The 21,283-nt window shown below is 37.8% G+C and overlaps 5 protein-coding genes across 8 annotated transcripts; 2 read left to right on the top strand and 3 right to left on the bottom strand.

The window, feature by feature from the left end:
- Positions 1 to 204: 204 nt before the first annotated feature.
- eas (ethanolamine kinase 1) lies at positions 205 to 7,779 on the bottom strand. 3 transcript variants are annotated; one of them, XM_089475115.1, is made up of 5 exons: positions 7,621 to 7,779; positions 5,625 to 6,042; positions 1,363 to 1,931; positions 819 to 1,268; positions 205 to 751 (listed from the first exon to the last, which is right to left on the bottom strand). In XM_089475115.1, exons 2-5 carry the CDS (start codon positions 6,039 to 6,041, stop codon positions 670 to 672), a joined length of 1,518 nt encoding a protein of 505 aa, XP_089331241.1. In that variant the 5' UTR covers position 6,042; positions 7,621 to 7,779; the 3' UTR covers positions 205 to 669. The 3 variants fall into 3 exon arrangements, with proteins under 3 accessions (XP_089331241.1, XP_017871782.1, XP_017871783.1); XM_018016293.2 differs by having other exon boundaries at positions 7,333 to 7,773; XM_018016294.2 differs by having other exon boundaries at positions 7,401 to 7,772.
- A 543-nt stretch (positions 7,780 to 8,322) lies between these two features.
- Prosalpha4 (proteasome alpha4 subunit) lies at positions 8,323 to 9,436 on the bottom strand. The gene is made up of 3 exons (XM_018016298.2): positions 9,191 to 9,436; positions 8,896 to 9,125; positions 8,323 to 8,829 (listed from the first exon to the last, which is right to left on the bottom strand). The coding sequence occupies exons 1-3, from the start codon at positions 9,290 to 9,292 to the stop codon at positions 8,412 to 8,414; spliced, it is 750 nt and encodes a 249-aa protein (XP_017871787.1). The 5' UTR covers positions 9,293 to 9,436; the 3' UTR covers positions 8,323 to 8,411.
- A 109-nt stretch (positions 9,437 to 9,545) lies between these two features.
- kat80 (katanin p80) lies at positions 9,546 to 17,940 on the top strand. Its single transcript, XM_018016290.2, has 10 exons — positions 9,546 to 9,960; positions 11,195 to 11,322; positions 11,404 to 11,621; positions 15,325 to 15,666; positions 15,730 to 15,865; positions 15,931 to 16,872; positions 16,938 to 17,107; positions 17,173 to 17,262; positions 17,323 to 17,397; positions 17,463 to 17,940. The coding sequence occupies exons 1-10, from the start codon at positions 9,927 to 9,929 to the stop codon at positions 17,695 to 17,697; spliced, it is 2,370 nt and encodes a 789-aa protein (XP_017871779.1). The 5' UTR covers positions 9,546 to 9,926; the 3' UTR covers positions 17,698 to 17,940.
- Mfe2 (peroxisomal Multifunctional enzyme type 2) lies at positions 12,295 to 15,083 on the bottom strand. 2 transcript variants are annotated; one of them, XM_018016291.2, is made up of 3 exons: positions 14,909 to 15,083; positions 13,659 to 14,461; positions 12,295 to 13,590 (listed from the first exon to the last, which is right to left on the bottom strand). In XM_018016291.2, exons 2-3 carry the CDS (start codon positions 14,362 to 14,364, stop codon positions 12,506 to 12,508), a joined length of 1,791 nt encoding a protein of 596 aa, XP_017871780.1. In that variant the 5' UTR covers positions 14,365 to 14,461; positions 14,909 to 15,083; the 3' UTR covers positions 12,295 to 12,505. The 2 variants fall into 2 exon arrangements, with proteins under 2 accessions (XP_017871780.1, XP_089331240.1); XM_089475114.1 differs by lacking the exon at positions 14,909 to 15,083 and having other exon boundaries at positions 13,659 to 14,483.
- A 688-nt stretch (positions 17,941 to 18,628) lies between the features above and the next one.
- On the top strand, positions 18,629 to 20,302 carry LOC108618081 (uncharacterized). The gene is made up of 2 exons (XM_018013988.2): positions 18,629 to 19,545; positions 19,605 to 20,302. The coding sequence occupies exons 1-2, from the start codon at positions 18,995 to 18,997 to the stop codon at positions 20,098 to 20,100; spliced, it is 1,047 nt and encodes a 348-aa protein (XP_017869477.1). The 5' UTR covers positions 18,629 to 18,994; the 3' UTR covers positions 20,101 to 20,302.
- Positions 20,303 to 21,283: the final 981 nt, after the last annotated feature.

Here is a 21,283-nt window from a genome sequence, read left to right as displayed (position 1 = left end):
TCGCTAATTGACAAATGGGATTCGACTAGAATGTACCTTGTGATTTACACCTTGTACATTTTCCCACTGCAACGATACATTTATGTACAGGCGATTTTTGATTTGAAATACATATAGCTGTACATATATGTATATGTATATATATATACATTGTATTATATAGCTAGAGAGTGAAAGAACTTATAGGGTATAGATGCATCAATATGAAAACTAAATATTTATGTTTATTTATTTATCACTACAAAATATTAATATACAAATTAAAGAACATATACAAATTCATTATATATATTTATATATGTATACATATATGTGTGTATATATGCATAGACTACGGCTGGTATGGCCACGGCACTAATTAATGAAGTTTTGTGAACACATCATTTTCTCTATATACATCTGTATACATCAAATACGCATGCATATATGTATGTATGTATATACTATGTATAATTGTACATATATAGTATATCAATGCTAGCCATAGTTTATACAATAGAATAGATACATGTATATATATGTATACACACACACACATTTATATATACACATATACATATACATATACATATACATATACAATACATATATAAGTACATCACTGGGGTTGGACACAAAATTGTGTGTATTTCGTTTCAATATTATTATTTGCATATTGCTGGGAAAAAATCATTTATTGTTCTTTGATGCAGTCAACGATAAGAACTCATCCTTGCGAGCCAAATATTCATTGTAACGAAGAAATGCATAGCTGTATAAAGGATAAAGAAAATGATTATAATATGCATGTAAATATATAGATGCATCATTTGTCTTACCCAACATAATCAAAGTCAATTGTGGAATGCTCAGCTTGTAGTAGAGACCAAACTGTCCAGAAAATGTGGGCAGCCAAGGCGAATTGATTCACTTGGACATAGAGCCGTTCGACCTCTTCATTTTGGATATTATTCCGCTGCAGATAGCACTCGAGATAGACGCGCAGCCATTCGAGCTGAAACTCGCGTTTCGGATAACGCGTATAGTCGACCTCATCGACGCCGCACATTTCCGCAAAATGATTGCCAATATCGAAGGCCTGGAAATTGTAATCGGCGTACTCGTAGTCGATAAAGTTAACAGCATTCTTTGATTTCGTATAGACGACATTGCCCAATAACAGGTCGTTGTGTGAGAAAACAATTGGACTCTCTAGTGCCTCCAAGTATTTGTACAAGTTATTGAACTCCTCACGCAGTCGTCCGATAGGTAAAAATGTTCCTTTCACTCTGGCAAGGCAAAGATAGTAAAAAGAGATTTAGATAGATAGAAATATTGAGATCATATATTATCGTATCGTATCGTATCGCATTTGATTCGTACCTTTTGTGTTTTTCAGCATCACTAAATCGTTCAGGTACTAAGTCCAGAAAGCTTTGCGTCTTCTTCCATATCATTGGCGTCGGTTTGCCATCCACATTCGTCTTCCTAACCACACGATGCATCTCGGCCATGCGGCGAGCGACCAGTGGCCAAATATCTGGGCATAGCACACTTTCTGTATTTAAGGTAATGCCAGGTACATATTCGTAGACGAGCCCATTTTTGAATGTCGCATAGAGGGATGGCGCCAAGCCGTACGTGTGCAGTAATTGAAAATTTTGCGTTTCAGCTTTCCGATCGATCAGTAGGTCCGTTTTATTACCATAAACTCGGACAAGCACTACGTTATCGGAGTATTGTATAGGTAATTGTAGATCATTTTGTTGCTCCGTTGTCTCGCCATCAATTGTCGTAAATTCATCGGATAGGATAACCGGATCCTCCGATTGGACTGGCAAAATTCTCGTCGCATTATTGATTGATAAATAGGATTCGTCATTGTCGTTGCCCAATTTGGAGCAATTGTGAAAACAGCCGACTAGCTTATTTGTTATGCCATCTGTAAATTTCTGGAAATACCAAATGGAAAGCCATACAATGAGTAAATAACAAGAGATAATCTAAAAGAGTGTTTATTCTCTATATTTGTATATTTGTATACTAAAGATACTAAAGATTACAGTGTAATTGCAAGAATATTGATCTAACTTTTTGGGGCGTAGCTCGTACACTGCAGTCGAGGATTAATGGGTATATTATAATTGTGCGAAGTGCATGTTGAGAGGGAAGTAGTTCTAAACTGAGCTGAAGAGCCTTAAGTATAATATCAATACTCTATATATAATATACGATTTGGGCTTTCAATGAAAAGCAGTTATGATTACTGTTTATAGCGAGCATATTCGCTGATATGGTAGATGTAATGTTGGTCCTTTAAGTTACAATCTCTGCAAATATGGCATCAAAAGCAATACGAATTGCTAGGTTGGGAAAAAGCTTGATTGATGAGGAGTTCAGTTAACATTTTTGGCTATATACGCCTCCTAACAGAGGGCTATCCCTCGGCTAACGGTCATGTTTATTGTGGTATAATGTAGTGCACATTTGCTACATAGAAAGTTATTATGGCAAAGCTTTACTAATTCCACTTCAACTTTCATTATATATAAGAATAGTCATTCTCGTTATATTTGTTTTGTGCCATGTGTCTACGTCTATATGTCTTTATGACTGTGAAAGCATTTCAAGCATTTTGTACTTCAAATTCATATAGCTTATATATAGCTTATCTCTTAGGTAGGGAAAATCCTATTGAAACTAGACCGATCGAGTTAGACAGCTGGAGTCTCACGCGTGACGACCTCATAAATTACCTATTACTATAAATTGATGTACCTAAGTAAAACTCTATTATCTAAACTGTTATTGAATCTAGACAGCTATACTATATATATAATACATGATTTTAGTTGAAATAAATATAAATGTATAACACGTTATATACTATCTATATAGTATATAACGTGTTATACATTTATATTTATTTCAACTAAAATCATGTATTATATAATTCATATACCAACTGTATAGCACCTTAAATAATAGAGTTTAGATATATGTATTTATTTATGCACTCTGGTACACCTATTTTAGCTAAAAATAATTAGTATATATAGCTTTGCGTCTTGGGCATATGTCCCACAGCTTCAGTGCTACGAATGCCAAGTCTGACCTGCTTTCAAATTGTATAAAACGCCCCCTTCATGGGCGTGGCGAATCCAAATTTAGCCACATGACTGAGTGTTAGACAGTTGGTTATGCCCGACAGAGAAAGCTTTACTTCTGTGAACAGCAGTGAACTATATACATATATACATATGTACATATATATACATCACATATATATATATATATATATTTTAACATGGTCTCAAACTGTGCGCTGTAATTTTTACATTTAACCCTAAAGAAAAGTAATATGAACTTGCTAACGAACAAAGTTGTTAATTGATTTACAAATAGATTAAAAAATTCCTAAGCTAAAATCATATATAGCAAGTTCCGATAGCTGTGTATGTATGTATTTGCGTGTGTGTGTATGTGCATGGGGTATTTTATTTTATAGGTCGTCCAGTATTTGATGCTCAAAGTCTGAATTTAATTTGTATTATATGTGCAGTTAATCTAGCTAAGCATCAGCCATGTTTTTAAATGCTTAAAACGGATTTTAAGACACTCACACACACACACACACACACACACACACATGCGTGTGTGTTTCTGTATTAGTAATCAAACTTGATAAACTTTGTGACTTTTGAAATAATGAAGCGCGCGCACTCACACAAATACTTCTGCAGTTGCTCATTAAAACTATATTATATACACACATACACACACAAGCACATAAATAAAGCCATGTGCTTATGGGGGTCCAGACGTAATCGTTTTGATAAGCCTTCAGTCAAAAGCGAACAATTTTTAATGAAATTCTTGTGATTTAAGTGCCAGCTGTGCGTTTGTGTGTGTGTGTCTGTGTGTATGAGTGTTTGTGCTATCATCATATAGTGTATTATCAACATCAATAAATTCATAAAATGATATGCTATATAGCCAGGCTAAGCCTTATATATATTGCGTATACGCAGACGTATACGCATTTTGAGTTTCGCATTAAATTAAATCTAATTTACAGTAACGCAATTAGCAATAATAACAAAAAAAAAAAAAAAAAAAAAAAAAAGAATAGCGAATAGTAATAGTTAAACTGGTTTCCTTCAATTACTGAATAAACATATATGCACACCCATACACATACATACATATATTCCGTAGAAAACCATTAAGCACGAAGTGCGAGGCTTGAAACTAATTTATATTTATATTTATATTTATGTACAAATAATAGTTCAACGTTTCAGGCAATTCTGTCAAACAACAGCCAAGCCGTCACGCATTTTAAAATGATTATAAACAAAGGTTTATATATATGTATATACATATATATGTACCTTTATATATATTATGTAAAACACATATATATTGACATCTGTGTGCTATATTCATACAAAAAATACGTGTGGGAAGTTGTTATTGAGTCGCGATTTATCGAGCAAATAATAACTAACTAATGAGTTATTGAAACCTCGTGCTATGCATTGTAATCATTCAACGCGTTTTGCACACAAAAAAACACTTTACAAATTACAGCTGTGTGCATATATATTATATAGAAATATACATATATTAACTGAACAGTTGTCGTCATAAAAATAACAGTGCTGCACTACACAACAAATAGGAAAATTATAAAATCACCACTTTCTGATTAGTGTAGAAAGCAATCTAGAAGAATTATAAAAATTAACGGTTTTTTCGTTGACAATATATATTCGTTTTTTATACCCTAAACCCATTGAAAATGGGAAATTCGGGTTTTGTTTTGTTTTATTTTAGGATGATTAAGAAAGAAAGATTAAAAGAGAAACCTCTTCACTTTAATATGTGTTTTTGTATTTAACACTAATTCTATTTACTATTATTTCCATGACCATAACTGTTCATAGATCTATAATTAAGGATATATACATAAATAGCCTGCTATATTTTTCAATAGTTTAGAATAAGTCGCAAATAGTTCGTGAATGTCAAATGTAGTATTTACCAATAGGCGCAGATCTAATTGGATACATACATACAGATATGTACGTATATGTATACATATATATGTACATAGAGATGTTTTAAAGATCTATATAATACTATATGGAGTGTTTTTTTTTCGTTTACCTTTTTTTTCTATATACAAGAAATAAGTAGAATAAAATAATTAAGAAGGCTCTAGTCGAAACTACTCTAGTACAAGATCCCCTCAACCCTTCGAGGAACTGACAAAGGACTAAGCAAATTCAGCTCGCCTCTTTGATCTACAACAAATATACTTTATGCCACACCTCCATCTGCCTGTTAGATAATTTCTGAATTTATGAAGGACTTTATATACATATTAAAGGAACCTTCTTTCTATTTAAAATTAGTTAAAAAAAAAAAAAAAAAAAAAAAAAAAAAAAAACAGAAATGATACACACATACATATTAAAGATGATAAACTAAATACAACAATGGATTATCTCAATGGTACACGAAGTATATCTTGCTGAAGAATATTATCTTAGCTGGTTCTTATCTTACTCTTAAAATACCCCTAAAATATATATATATATATATACATATATATTTACATATGTATGTGTTTAAATTACCTTAAAGTCAACGTGATTGAGGTCCCAATTAGGTCGTATTACTTTCAGTATATCCTTAGCACCTTGTATAACATCGGCTTCTTCCACAAATATCGGCACGAATGGCACAACCGTATCTTTCGCTATGCTTCGTGTGTTATTATCCTCCTGCTTGGCTGGTCGTATATCAATATCACCCGTGTTGTTCTGTTGTTGTTGTTCGCTTGAATATGTTATCGAATTGGAGTTGGTGTTGGTGTTGGAGTTGGAGTTCGGATTCGGATTGGTGTTCGAATTTGAATTCAAATTGATTTGATTCGATTGCTGCTGTTTGACCGCTTGACGAACTAAAGATAAAGAATCTTTCATCACTTTAGGGTTGCCGCCACTTGTTGAAATCTGTCCTGTGTAACTGTTGCTCTTCGTTTCTGTGCCCATTCTATTGTATTATATGTGAAATACGGAGAGTGTCAGGTCGGGTCAACACACGCACACATACACAGACAGTAAAGTAAAAGGAAAGAGCAGAAAATCGGGAAATTTTTTGCTATTCGGCGAACCGAATATAGTTCATGGTATGAGAAACGAAATGAGAAAATCTACAGATCAAAAGTACATATAATACATTATAAAGTTCTATATACAGTTTTTAATTTTGTCTTATTTACAATACATATTTAAATATTTACAGAATATTTGATTAATTTCATTATGGATTTGATATATTTTGATGCGCTTGCTTGAAATCTTGAGATCTTGATACCTAAGGGGAGGAGAGTTAGACAGAGTTATACTGAGTCAGAGTTTCGATTAACAAGTGTAAATCCTAATGGAATTCAACCAAAGTATCTATAAGTATGTGTGTGTGCGTGTGTGTGTGTATGTATGTTTGTATATGACTCTGTTCGTAATACGGTGTATTGGATGATTGTGACAGTCTGAACTGAACAGAGATAAGAGGACAGGCCTTTTCCAACCGTCGCGGACCACTTATGCCAAAGATAAGATTGGAGCGTCAGTGTGTGTTCATAGGGATACCGATACATGTGTATACACACAAATACATATACATATACATAATTAGGTGCATTATAAAAGTCATATATGTACATATGTATGTAACGAGCGTATAAACAAATTAAATTCGAAGTGAAAAGTATATATATGTATGTATGTAAGTATATTATCTCTACACATTTACATTATATATGTACATGTATGTGTATATTTAATATATGCAAATCATTTATATGCAGCAATATATTGGATTCGATTCGTTTCGATTTGAGTTCTGTTTTTGTACTTGTTTCTGCTTAACGCATTCTACCAATATATGCGGAAGCGCAAATAAAAACTTTAAGTTAATGCGTATGTGTCTGTGTGTGTGTGCATGCATATATATGTATGCTGCATGTATGCATGTATGTACGTACATAGAGGCATGTACATACATAAGTATTTATATACATTTCATAAATAGTACGTGGTTTTTCTTATACTTAATGCGTGTGTAGTGTGTGTGTGTGAGAGTGTGTGTGTGTGTGTGTGGAGGGGGAGGAAGGGTTGGCAGCCTTTTAACATGGTGCTAAGTGCTTCGAAATTTGAAGGATGCCAAAAATTATCTTGTTCATAATGCTCATGTTATTCGTATGATTTATAAAACAAACAATAAAAAAAAGAGAACAAAAATCATTTATAGAAAAACTAAATAAATAAATAAATTGTGTACCAATATGTCAAGCGTCAACGAATGCAAACGCACACTGAGGTGAATTGTTATTTTACTACACACGTTACCTTCGGGTATTGATTGTTTTTTAAAGAAAACACAAAAAGCCGCGAAAACCACACAACTAAATTATTGATTTTAGTCTGATGGTGTTGCTTGGTTTGGAATGACAGGCAAAGGGAATGAAAAGCGAAACAGTGCTGGCGTTTTGTTAATTTTTGTTCTTTTTATGTTGTCGTATAGCAGCAGAAGCGTTTAATATTCTTGTTCTCGATATTCGCTTTATACAATTCAATTCAATAGTTTCTTTTTTTCTGTTGTATTTTTTGTATTATTGCTTCGGTTTTTCTTCGGCGCAACTTTCGACTCCGGACAGTGGTAGTAGTAAACTAAGCGAAATTCTCATATGAATTTAGGCGTGCAATCTGCAGCACTGTTGCTGCCAGTGTTCTAAAGCACTTGCTTGCCTTAGGGATGGGTTACAATAATATCGTTCAATATGAACTTTGTGCAAAGCTCCAATTATCGTTGCCTGCCGTTCTCCAAATATCGTCACTGTCAACACTAAATCGACTTTGCCTTTTAAATTCTTTCGAGCCTAAATTAAATGCCTCCGAGGTATTTTTGATTTAATTTAAGATAAAGAGAAGAATGTAAAAAAAAACAAAAAAATAAATAAATAAAAAAAATATTTTTATGTACAATTTTGTTTTGTAGCATATATTTTATGAAGAGTCCGTCAACGTGAATTGCAGCTGGAAACCTTTAAAATTTTTTAATAGCATGTATCGCGTGTGGCCCCAAGTATAGTTATATTTTTTCTTTTTTTAAATTTATTATTCACAGCCGGTAGAATCTTTCGAAGCATGCCTGCCTGCTCATTAAGTATATAAAGCTGCGTTTTTGTTTTGAAGACCATGTATTTGATACATATCTTTTAAATATTCGTGTTCCATTGTACACCTTTTTTAATTTTATAAAAATATGAAATTAAAAAGATTTTTTCGTTTTTATTGTAGTTAAAGAATAACACAGGATAATACCAATACCAATGACTTAACATGAAATTGGAATTGGTATTACTTTTTCTGTTTCTTCTTTTCCAGCTCCTCTTCCTTCTCCTTTTCAATGATTGCCACATATTCTAATATGACTTCGCGATCCAGCATTTTAAGCGGTTTCCCATTCTCCATGATGGCCACCTCCAAATTATTTTGACCAGATTGAGCAACTTCGAGTAAAGCGCGAATGGCCAGCTTCACAGTGCCATGCTCAGTGCTGACATCCTCCTCACGATAGTTTTTCTCGAAAAACTCACGCACCGTTTTTGCCGAACGTCCGGTGGCATTGGCTTTGTACTCATAGAATATGCCCGATGGTTCAGTTTGAAACAAGTGTGCCGATCCATCAGCATCAAAGCCTCCAATTAGACATGATATACCAAATGGACGTCGTCCATTACTTTGGGTGTACTTCTGTTTCAGTTGTGCGATGTATCTGCAAAGCAAAACAAAACAATTTCAGTATTGAATCCCAAATGTTTGAGCATCGTGTTTGTTGTACCTGGTTATATATTCAAGTGTAACGGGATCCTCAACATTGAGACGATGGCTCTGACATTCTACTTGGGCACGATTTATAAGGATGCGTGCATCGGCAGTGAGGCCAGCAAATGCCATTAGTACGTGATGGTCGAGAACGCAAATTTTGCGCACTGTGCGATCTTCCTGCAGTTTGCCGACCGACTTTTTCTCAACGCCCAGGACGACGCAGTTGGCACCACGCACGCCAACCTTTTGCAGAAATTTAATGAATAAATTTGAGCACTCTCAATAAAAATAACAAGTCGTTAACATACCGCTGTGGAACCTTTGCGAACCGCTTCTTGAGCATATTCGACCTGAAGTAAATGACCATCGGGAGAGAAAATAGTAACAGCACGATCGTAACGTGAAGACATCTTTAATTAATTCCCTTTAAACACGCAGCGTAAATTAACTTAATACAACTTTTAAATGCAGTCGGCAAATTTTCGACAGCGCAATGATGATGCTTTTTTGAGGAAAGCCTGACAGAGCCACAGAGTTGTTATGCTCACCAAGGTATCGATAACATTTTGGCACTGTTGACAATGACTGGCCACATTTGGGAAAAAATTGCCTTCAATAATCATAGCAAAAACGAGGTGGCAACAGCATATGAGTAAAATATTGCTATCCAGCCCTGGTAGTCTTGTATATATATATATGTGTGTATTTACATACATATATGATGTGCATTTGTTTAGTCTACGAATTTTGTAAAGTTTATCGTTATTTGATGTGACGGTTGTATAATATTAATACGGTATTAATCATGTAAAACGGTTTAGTTACGTCTGTTCATATGCGTTTATGATTTCTTGTGTTTTTTAATAAAGTTGTCTGTAAGGCTAATAAAAGAGATAGCGGACAGCTGATCCGACTTAACTCAAACCCACTAAAAATTATCACACCTGCGACAAAATAAAATAAAATATTGATAATATTGCCGCTCTAAACATATAATATTGGGCTCAACCTAAACTTACACCTGTAACGGTAATTTTCTTGGAAATGGCGCTGCCGAGAAATCTTGTGGCAAAGATATGTAAGTAAAATAGAATTTCAACTCTATGAAAGTAGTTCTGATACTTATTGGCCGACACACATGCACACCGAGCGGTTTATCTGTGAGTGCGTACATGTGTGCGAGCATGTGTGTGTGTTTGTGTTTTGGTGTCAGACGGTTTTGGCCAATAACATGCAAATAATTGCATGTGGGATGCAGCCCTTGTAAGGAGCTGTGCAGTTACACATGTGTGCCGCTGCATGTGTGTGTGCGTGCGTGCGTGTGTAATGTGCGTGCGTTAATATATGTAAAAGTATTGGAGTTAGGTTAAGATGAGGTCACGACATCAAATAACCATAAAAAGCTAAAATAAACATTCCACTATTGTATAGATTAACATAAACAACTTCCTAAATATCGGCAAAACATTACAGCATGCCGTATCTGTTGCATATAATACAGTGATCCACATGTATGTATGTGTGTGTATGTGCATATATGGAACATTTGTTTATATTCAGAAATGGATCTCATGTATCATGAATCTAGAATATCTATGAAATATATTTAAATCACTTTAGTTTTAAAATCTATATATTTTCGTTGATTGATTTTATATAAATATAGAATGATAAATTCTAACTATTTAAAATGCATTTAAGCAGTTTTATTAAATGTATTGAATGGATTTTTTAATTGATGGAATAGATTTTAGAATATATGTCTATATATTTCCACTAATCGACGTCATATAAGTCTATAATTCATTTTACTTAAATTATTTTATTAATAGATAGAACGGATCTTAAAGTATTAATATTTCTTCTCATATAAATCTGTAACTGCTTTCGTCACCCTTTATTTGAATTTATTTTGAACTGATCTTAAAATACATGCTGATGGATCTATTGTAAATCTATAATTTATTATATGTTGATGTGTTTTAAATTTCACTTCATAAATTGAAATAAATGTAATTTTGATTCTAGTTTCCACTGAATCATCAATAAATCACTAGAAGAGTAATACGATCGTCAGTCAGTTTCCGCCTAAGAAATAAACAATATATCTTTCAATTTCCCATTAAGTTAGCCTAGCCTCGATTCGGTGCATACATACATATGTTTTCTGAGTAAGGAAATCGAATGCTGTTCGTAGACGTAAAATGAACAACAAGCTATAAGCAAACATTTAACTCGCATTTGACTTTAATCCAAACATTTCTTGTAATCAATATATATGTATGTATATTTACTTATTTATTGATATACAGATGACATTAAGGCACACGATGGCAGAGTCACAAGCCTCGATTTGGGTGAAACGGGTCGAGTGCTGGTCACTGGAGGCGAAGATCGGAATGTCAATCTATGGGCGATTGGCCAAGATGAATGCTTTATGGTTTGTATATGAAGATCTATAGTGAATATCAAATATATACATATATCATTCACAACCATATCACTTTACCTCCCTATATAGTCTCTGACTGGCCACAATCGTTCGATTGAATGCGTTCGCTTTGCATATAAGGATAATTTTGTATATTCAGCCGATGATATTGGCATCATACGGCGCTGGGACTTGAATGCCCAGAAAATCTATTCAACATTGAATGGGCACATGAAGAGTGTGCGAACCTTGGACTTCAATCCATCCGGGGAGTACGTAGTATCGGGCAGTAATGATACAACGGTTAGGTAAGTACACGTAGCTCTTATTTTAACACAGATCGTTTTACATCTGGTTTATTCTACAATAATATCATTTCGATTCTCTAATTGTTATATGAGTCGCGATTTAGTTTGAAGTGCGACAACAACATCTTCCGTCTCACTGTCATTCATGTAATTGTGTAGCAACATCTGTTTTATATGGTTGAACTGATATCGTAGATTGTACATCATTATGCCATGTATATATTATATATGTATGTGCATATGTATAGGTGTATATATTAATATATGTATATGCGTCATGCAATTCCATTTGCTTTCGATTGCTTTATAGAGTTTGTACTAAAGACAAATTTGAATAGGCCTCTAGGGTTAGACTGCACATTTTAACCCGAAAAGTCTAAATATATATGTATGTATATATCATAATATGATATGATATCATATAGTATATCCCTCAGTCATTTTATTTTTCCCCGCTTCGTAATTTTTAGCTTCCATCCGGTTCTTAATCATTTGTTATCTGTTGTGGTATACGCTAGCTCTATCTAGTTTAGCCTATTTCTAGTTAAAGTAAATTGAATGCATGCCTCGCCAATATCAATTGCCTATTAATTTAACTCCGCCGTAGAAATTACGGAACTGGGATCATGATTTGCAGTCTTTCTTCCAGAGTATTATGTAAAGTAGTCCAAAGTCGTCGATATTTGTTGTTTATTAAAATTAGACAAGAGAACAATTACATTTAGCAGAGTTGTAAGTGTGTTGATTGCAATATTTTTATACCACCGCCTGGTTATGTTGTAATATTATATATGTGTATATTTATATATACATATTTGTATGTAATACATACTATGTATGTATAAGTGATGATTGCCTCGCTTCAGCCAGCCTTGAATTTGAATTTACAACTTGGCCGTAGACTCCTTCAGGTCGACATAGGCGCCCGAGATAACCTCCTTGCCCGTCTCTACGACTAAAGTGCGCAGGTGGATGCGTGCCCTCTCCTTCCACATCTCGATCCTTAGGGTTTGTCCCGGCAGCACGGGGCCCGAGAAGCGCACTTTCACCGCCTTGAAGAGCTCACTGTTGTTATTGGCGTATTTGCTGAGCACCGCACGAACCGAGTAGCCCAGAGAGCAAAGTCCATGTAGAATGGGTGTCTTGAAGCCGGATAGGCGTGCAAAGTTCGAATCGATGTGCAATGGATTCAGATCACCGGAGAGTCGATACAGGGCAGCTTGATCCTCGCTGGTCTTGTATTCTACGGAGGCGTCGGGTGCCCGTTTGGGAGCAGCCGCCAGGGGCACAACACCGGCAATGGGATCCTTTTTGCCGCCAAACTTGCCGGCGCCAACCACAAAGATGGCGCTTTGATTCTTCACCAGAAGGCGACCGTTGTCATCGAACGACTCACAGCTGGTTACGACCACGGCGCCGGAGCCCTTGTCCATGACATCGAACACCTTGCCCTTGGTGACCAATGTGCCACTGGTGGGCAAGTCGTCAACAATTTCCAAATACTGCTCACCGTGCAGAATGTTGGTCAGATCGGCGTTGCTATTGGGCAGCGCCGTGGACACCAGGGGACTGCTCATGGTCAGCAGCAAGCCAGGCAGCACAAAGAATGATGGGATCGGAGAAAAGTCACCATCGTTCTCATACAAGAAGCGAATGTCGTTGGGATTTTTGGTTGAAGCGCCAATACCCAGGGCGTAAAGGATCAGCTCCTTGTTGCCGAATGAAAAGCTATCCTCGATGGCATCCTTATCGCCGGCCTTCAGATTCTCCAGCACCTGCAGCAGGGATCCCGAGGCTTCGGAAATGGAATTGATGTGTGTCGCTTGCGACATGTCTGTCACCTTGTTCCATGCACTCTGCACGTACTCAAGCGTTGAGGGTTCATCTATTGATGGTCGCACCACAGCTCCCTTGCCGCGCACCGTATGCACCTTGGTCGCCCAGCCGGCAGCGCTTTCAATGTAACTGCCTGTTAAAGAAGATATAGACAATCAGATTAGGGGAATATTTATATGATGAGCATTACGTTATACGCACCATTATCCTCGCAGGACTCGTGGCACAGATAGACAACGACGGGCGCAATTAGGCTGGGCTTCAGCTCCTGGAAGAGTATGTCGGGCAAGATGCCTTCAGTCATGCGACTGGCTGCTGTTGGAATGATAACGTTGCAATGAATGTTGTTCTTCTGGCCCTCAATGGCCACCGTGTTGGCCAGGCCAACCAGACCCATCTTGGCCGCCGAGTAGTTGGCCTGGCCAAAGTTTCCGTAAATGCCCGAGTTGGACGCCGTCATGATGATGCGTCCATAGTTCTGGGCCTTCATGTGCGGAAAGGCGGCCTGTGTGCATTTGAAGCTGCCCTTGAGATGCACATCGAGCACCAGGTTCCAATCTTGATCCGTCGTCTTAATAATGCTGCGATCACGTAATATGCCCGCATTGTTAATCAAAATGTCAACACGTCCGAATGCCTTGATGGCCGTATCAACGACCTTTGCACCATCAATAACTGAATTGTAATCGGCGACAGCTTCGCCGCCGTTCTTGCGAATCTCCTCGACCACCACATCGGCTGCCCGCTGAGAGGCGCCCTCGCCCACATGGCTGCCGCCCAGATCGTTGACCACCACCTTGGCGCCGCGCGATGCCAGCAGCAATGCATACTCCCGGCCAAGGCCAGCTCCGGCGCCGGTAACAATCGCCACACGGCCATCAAATCGCAGTTTCGCAGCTGAAGGCATTTTCTGTGTATATGGTTAGAGACTTGTCTGTGGTATAAACTTGTTCTCTGCAATTCGGATACCGAAGCAATCAACTGTCAATTCGGCTGTGAGACGTCTATAAATGAAAAATTTTAGCTTAGCTCTCAGTGGTCGATGAACTTTCAACCTCAGTCACAGATACACATATGAATATATTTACTGATAGGATATCAGCGTTAGATTAGATTCCATACATTAAGAAAACACTGACTTGTTTGTATATATGTATGTGTGTGCGTGTGTGTGTTAGTTGATGCAGTTAAAGCTTAGTATTACTTTCCATTGAGAATAGGTTGATTACGTGTCTGAATTCAAATTGATTAATGTTTGATCGAAGTCCTATGGCTCGATGTGATCGCATACAAGTTAACAATCTCGTATATTCCAAATAAATTCAACATACGTCTTTGTTTAGTTTTTATTTATATATACATATGTACATATATATATACATAGGTGTACGGCAAACACACACTCACCCACAAAACATATATTAATAATGTCAAATGCAAGAATATTTTACCTTTATCTCATATATTGGCTGTTTAAGTTAGGAATTATCTTTGTATCGCCGGTACAAAGGGCACTTTAATTATCGATAAGCCTATTGCAAAATGAAAACAAAAACTGGATTATGAACAGAGGTTCATAGCAATTTTTATATTGCCAGACAGTTGAAAGTGGTGGAATGTTAGCCGATTGCCGTCCACTCTGTTGGTTATTTGCTTAGTCGATAGTATCGCACGGAGCTATACAGGGCTGCAGCGAGTATATCGATATCAATAAGGCGCCGACTTTGAACTGCATTTTTTGTTCTGCGAATTACATTAGTCGACTCAATTGTTAGGAGCTATGTTTAAACGGGTTTTCCTATTTTAATTTTAATTTCCTATTTTAATATTTTAATTAACTTTTGTGTTTATTTTGTTACATTTTTAGACTATGGGATGTTCAAAACGAAAATAAATGCATTAAAGTTTGCAAAGGACACATATCACATGTGAATTCAGTGAAATTTTCACCTGATGGACTTTGGATCGCTTCCGCTGGCCTGGAAGGATCAATATTAATATGGGATATACGCAAGAGCAAACAGATAATGGAGTTTATAGCAGAGCCACCCGTTACGGCTATCACTTGCATACAATTCCATCCATTTGAGTTTCTGCTTGCAGCGGGCCGAGTGGATGGCACTGTGTCTATCTATGATTTGGAACATCAACTGCTTGTCTCCCAAACAACTCATTTCTATGGTCAGGCTATCAGATGCATTACATTTAGGTAAGCCATTGGGGGCAATCATCTATCTACTATAATATTTAATAACAACAATTCTCCCATTAGCGAGAATGGCGAGTGTCTGTTTGTGGGCAGCGCTGCCGGAATAACTGTGATTGGATGGGAACCAGACCGTGAATTAGATCACATCAAAGGTAACTGGGTCTCATTGGATGACATGAAAGTGATCAAAAATAAGATTGTAAGCTATCTACAACGTTATTAATTAATTATAGCATCATTAATTCGTATTTGATTGCCTTACAGATCTGTGGCTGCCATGAAATTGATACCGTGTCAATTAATACAGTTAGCCTTGATTGTGTGATACCGTTCTATCAGCCGGCAAATGCTGAGCCCAATTTCAAGCATAACTCAACCAATCGCAAGAGCTTCTCACGCGGTACCCAAAAATTTAGAATATCGATGGGAGGAGCCAAGCCGGCCAAAGTGGAGGAGGAGCAGGAGGACAATAAAAGTCAAACTTACGATGAGCAATCGTCACCAAATTTGAGTCTGGAGGTTGTCAATGAGGCTGCACTGGAACATATCGAATCATCGTCAATGTCATCATTACACAATCTGCCTTATAACTATGGCATAGATATGGGCTCCAGCCGTGTACTGAACGTGTACCAGCCGAGCTCATTGCACGTGCCAGACGATTACAACCTCTACCCATTGGATAAGGCTGCAATTGCAAATGACGTCGAGTATAGTCCTAACGACAGCAATCCGCCAATACTCAATAACTATGATAACTGTGAGATGGCCGAAGACTTTCCAGTCAACCAGAACTACACAGCCAGCAACTACAAGACAGTACCTGCATCAACAATAAACGCCTCATCGAAATCAATTAAAAAGACAACGACAACATTGCACAAACGGAGCACTGCGATGGGCAATACCAAACAGACTTCGACGTCAATATTTGGCAACAACAAGCTGAGCCAGACGTCTTCAGTTAGTTCAATGGAGCTGCACAAGCTCGACGATAATATGGTACTCAAGAAGTCAACGTCCACAACTGTTGTCAACAAGAACAAGCGAACGATGATGGGTTCGCAGAGTCAGTTCTACAAAGAGAATGCTCAGCAGAAGAATATAAGTGTGGAGATTATTACGAAGCCACCAATAAGATCCCGTACGACCCTCGATATGCGTACCCCAGCACATCAGGCAAAGGTCCAGGAGAAGCCTACTCATGTATGTATTATGGAATTGAACAGCATACAAATTTCAGTTACTCTAAGATAAATCTTGAATTATAGCCGCCAATGAATTACCGTCCGGATTTGATACCAACCTCGGGCAAGAATATGAATCGTAATTTCATTGATGAGCAATACGATTTTGATATGCTCTCGAGATCACACGAAGCTGTGCTCCAGGAATTGAGCAATCGCCAAGCTAGTCTCGATTTGCTACGCAATTCGACACGGTGAGCATTATCAGATTTACCATATTTAACAGAGATACTTATAGATTTATTTACCACTTGTTTAGTGTTAATGATGTTCTAAGTGCACTTAGGTTGGCCAAGTCAGCTGGACGCTCCATTTTTATAGATCTTTTAGGTGCAATACTGGAGAAGCCGTAAGTCCTATATTGATGTTCGCTTTGTTCTCTATATTTTCTAAATTTCATTTCATTTAGGTCTTCATTGAATTTGGATTTTTGTACATTTGTATTACCAGAACTGTATGAACTGTTGCAAAGTCAACACAAATTGTAAGTAAACTGCATATATACATAATAATCATATATATTTTGATTCTTCATTTCATCATTTGCAGTCATTTCACAAGAGCCTGCGATACGCTGCGCATCATATTATCAAACTTCTTGCCAATGATCCAAGAAAATCTGGACTCTTGGGCTGCCAATGGGCTGGGCGTCGATGTGACACGCGAGGATCGCCAGCGAAAGTGTCTAGAATGCCAAAGATGGCTGTTGCAAATCAAAAATCTGCCGGAATCGATACATTTTGGGTCAACGCTGTCACAGTTACAAAACATGATTGTTTTTTAACAAGCAAAAAAAACCTAGTTCCCTAAAAAAAAAAAAAAAATATTAAAAAGCAAAACAATTGTCCAGCATTACAAATGATTTACATACATACTATATATATATATATACATATATTAATTTGTTATTCAAAACTAATTTATATCATTTTTAAATTTAAGACTTGATAATTTAAATTTATGAAATTTTATGAAATATATATTTGTATTACAAATTTCATAATAATTAAAATCACAATTAATTGAATTCTTGTTGAATTGCTGAGCTTAAAAGCCCTGACCATATTGTTAATCACTTAGAAATGCCGTTAGTTCGAGCCCTTGCCTGTTCCCTCTCTCTCTCTCTCTCTCTCTCTCTCTCACTCTCATTGTTTTCAAATGCAAATCACAAAATGCATTTTGTCGCAGCCAACGGAGCGTAGCTTGGACAAGTTCGAGCTGCTATTGTTCTGAACTTCAAAGAGAATGCAGTTTTATGCTGTGTTGATGGGCGTGTGCGTGTGAGTGTGTATGTGTGTTAGATATATACAAAGTGACATCAAATATAGGTGGAGCATCGCTACTTCAATGAGCGTATTGATTTGAGTTACTCTGTAAATAATTTGAGTTAAGGTTAATGGTTCGATGTTTGATGTCTGGATATATAAATAAAATAGAATCAGGTCATAGCAAACGTATACCGCTTTAACCACTTTAAAAGCTTTTGTAAATGGATGTAATATCCAATATTGACCCATAATGGATTCATATATATAGTCTCTCCTTTGCTTGGTACATCGGAAGAAAAATTGCGTATTGCTAGACTTTGGAGTTCAGATGGTCTAGTTACAGTTTCGCAGTAGAATCAATGGAGAGCTTCTGTCTGGCTGGATTATATAGTCCGTCCATGGGGGCGTCTATACGTCTTAGCTTTAGAGTTACGTATGGCAGTAGATTCAAGACTGAGTTCCTGGTGAAGTACTACAATTTTGAGCTCCTGTAGCTGTAGCTTCTATGTGAAGCCGCTTTTCACATAAGCATAACTGTATTATTCAGTATTATTCAGGGGGTCCGAGTCGTTTGTATTGCAAATATTTTTCTAACAATTTCGCCCTGATATTTCCAGCACTAGCAGGCGCTAACTCTCTCAGCGCATAGTTTGCTCTTTTTTAGTGGGTATTCGAGTGGGTAGTTTGCTGCTTGACTTGAATTGTGCACTCTTGCGCTTCATGGACTGACTGACTCAATAGACTGACCATAGAACCAAAAAAACGAACGAGCCAAATCAAATAATACAATTGCCTATTGAAGTTTAACTTACCATGTCGCCGGATTATTGTTGGCCATTTGCGTGGCTTCGTCTATTTGGCCAGGGGCCGCAGCTTGGCATCAGTCTATTTTGGCCAACTGGCAGCTGCAGTTGGCATCGCATCGAGATGGAGCTGAAAGGTCTGTTCATATTGTGCTCACTGCAGATGCTAGCCGTGAGTGCGGAGCCTGGCTACGAGCATAGCAATCGGAATGCTGAGCTTGAGAGTCCGGACAGCATTTTGGACGTGGAGGCAGCTGAGTCTGTGGAGCATGGAGCAACGGGCAAACAGCTGAGAGTGGCTGGCAAATCCTCGGCCAGGTATGCGGACTACGATTACTATACAACGGGTCGGCGCACAATGGACACTGTGCCAGGCGAGAATGATCTGAGTGGCGCTGCAGCGATACGCACACCTGGGCGAGACCAGAGCTTGGGTTACGTACGGAAGCCCGAGGACGAGAGGATGGCCAATCCATTGCCCTGGTATGGACAGTATACGGGCAAATCGATTGCCATGTATCCGTCTAGGTCGTACGACCCGTACATCAGACGCTACGACAGGTGAGTACAGGTGGGCCCTAAGGCATTTCCTTAATTTGGCACTCTCCCGACCCCTCCAGATTTGATGAGCAGTACCATCGCGCCTATCCGCCGTACTATGAGGACATGTACGTGCATCGGCAGCGCTTCGATCCCTACGATAGCTACAGTCCACGAGTGCCCCAATATCCGGAACCCTATCTCATGTATCCCGATCGCCATCTGGACACCCCACCGCCGACAGACTACATCAAGTCGCGGCGTGGCTATATCGATGACCCCATGGCTATGGCCATGCCCGTGCTCGACTCCTACAGCAATAAATATGTCTCGCCCAAGCTGCCGCAGCAGCTGTCGTCGCCCCGCAACCGCAACGAGCGAGTCGTCTACTATGCCCATCTGCCGGAAATCGTGCGTACGCCGTACGACATGCCCGTCACCCGTAAGGATCGCAATGCAGCCACCGCCGCAGCCGCAGCGCTCGTCGCACAGCCCGCGGCCTTTAAGCCCAACAAGAAGAAATTGAAGACGCTGCAACGAAGCGACAATTCGACCAACTATAAGCAAATCTTCTAACTAGCTTATGCTCTTTCCCACGAATATTGTTCAAGGCATTCTTTTTGCTTAGAGATACCTCTAAACTACTCTAAATATTTTTTTTTTTCTATTTTAGAATTTTCTATACTTTATTTAATTGTACTTCAATTTATCATGATTTTTTTAATATCTATGCATTTTTTTTTTTTTTTGGCAGAGATTAAAGTTTAGTTCTTAAGACAAATTTTAACCTAAATTATAATAGTTTTTTTTTTAATAAATATTTTTTTTTTATACGGTAGCACTTGCATTATCAGAAAAATAAATCAAAAATATATTTATATAAAAATATTCATATATAAATATTTTTGCAGTATGCTGTATGCTGCATGCTGTATGCTGTATGCTGTATGCTGTATGCTGTATGCTTGCTGTATGCTGTATGCTGTATGCTGTATGCTGTATGCTGTATGCTGTATGCTGTATGCTGTATGCTGTATGCTGTATGCTGTATGCTGTATGCTGTATGCTGTATGCTGTATGCTGTATGCTGTATGCTGTATGCTGTATGCTGTATGCTGTATGCTGTATGCTGTATGCTGTATGCTGTATGCTGTATGCTGTATGCTGTATGCTGTATGCTGTATGCTGTATGCTGTATGCTGTATGCTGTATGCTGTATGCTGTATGCTGTATGCTGTATGCTGTATGCTGTATGCTGTATGCTGTATGCTGTATGCTGTATGCTGTATGCTGTATGCTGTATGCTGTATGCTGTATGCTGTATGCTGTATGCTGTATGCTGTATGCTGTATGCTGTATGCTGTATGCTGTATGCTGTATGCTGTATGCTGTATGCTGTATGCTGTATGCTGTATGCTGTATGCTGTATGCTGTATGCTGTATGCTGTATGCTGTATGCTGTATGCTGTATGCTGTATGCTCTTTCCTCTTCCTTTTCCTCTCTCTCTCTCTCTCTCTCTCTCACTCTCTCTCTTTTGCTGCTCCTTCTCCCGTTGCAAATTCTGTTTGGCATTTCGGTTAAAGTTAAGCTAAAGATTGAATGGCGACAATTTCTGAACACATACACACACACGCACACACAGAGAGAATGGCCCAAGTTGGCCAACGAGCATAACTCTTGGCAAAGGCATTTCATCAAGTCTTTACCCTGGAGTCTCGTTAATTACACAATTCCATTATTTTTCTGCTTGCAGATAGT

Source organism: Drosophila arizonae, chromosome X (genome assembly GCF_054131065.1).
Source record: "Drosophila arizonae isolate 15081-1271.41 chromosome X, UAZ_ARI_1.0, whole genome shotgun sequence".
NCBI lineage: Eukaryota > Metazoa > Arthropoda > Insecta > Diptera > Drosophilidae > Drosophila > Drosophila arizonae.
Note: the sequence above shows the minus strand (reverse complement) of the source record. Positions and strands in the feature narration are given on the sequence as shown.

What these genes read in the sequence shown, in the direction of transcription:
- eas (XM_089475115.1), bottom strand. Translation starts at nt 6,041, where the DNA reads ATGGGCACAGAAACGAAGAGCAACAGTTACACAGGACAGATTTCAACA. An exon ending in GATGCTGAAAAACACAAAAG is followed by an intron (nt 1,269 to 1,362) that starts GTACGAATCAAA and finishes TTGCCTTGCCAG; the next exon opens with AGTGAAAGGAACATTTTTAC. An exon ending in ATTGACTTTGATTATGTTGG is followed by an intron (nt 752 to 818) that starts GTAAGACAAATG and finishes TCCTTTATACAG; the next exon opens with CTATGCATTTCTTCGTTACA.
- Prosalpha4 (XM_018016298.2), bottom strand. Translation starts at nt 9,292, where the DNA reads ATGTCTTCACGTTACGATCGTGCTGTTACTATTTTCTCTCCCGATGGT. An exon ending in TTCGCAAAGGTTCCACAGCG is followed by an intron (nt 9,126 to 9,190) that starts GTATGTTAACGA and finishes TTTCTGCAAAAG; the next exon opens with GTTGGCGTGCGTGGTGCCAA. An exon ending in ACACTTGAATATATAACCAG is followed by an intron (nt 8,830 to 8,895) that starts GTACAACAAACA and finishes TTTGCTTTGCAG; the next exon opens with ATACATCGCACAACTGAAAC.
- kat80 (XM_018016290.2), top strand. Translation starts at nt 9,927, where the DNA reads ATGGCGCTGCCGAGAAATCTTGTGGCAAAGATAT. An exon ending in AAATCTTGTGGCAAAGATAT is followed by an intron (nt 9,961 to 11,194) that starts GTAAGTAAAATA and finishes ATTGATATACAG; the next exon opens with ATGACATTAAGGCACACGAT. An exon ending in GCCAAGATGAATGCTTTATG is followed by an intron (nt 11,323 to 11,403) that starts GTTTGTATATGA and finishes CTCCCTATATAG; the next exon opens with TCTCTGACTGGCCACAATCG.
- Mfe2 (XM_018016291.2), bottom strand. Translation starts at nt 14,364, where the DNA reads ATGCCTTCAGCTGCGAAACTGCGATTTGATGGCCGTGTGGCGATTGTT. An exon ending in CGAGTCCTGCGAGGATAATG is followed by an intron (nt 13,591 to 13,658) that starts GTGCGTATAACG and finishes CTTCTTTAACAG; the next exon opens with GCAGTTACATTGAAAGCGCT.
- LOC108618081 (XM_018013988.2), top strand. Translation starts at nt 18,995, where the DNA reads ATGTCGCCGGATTATTGTTGGCCATTTGCGTGGCTTCGTCTATTTGGC. An exon ending in TACATCAGACGCTACGACAG is followed by an intron (nt 19,546 to 19,604) that starts GTGAGTACAGGT and finishes CGACCCCTCCAG; the next exon opens with ATTTGATGAGCAGTACCATC.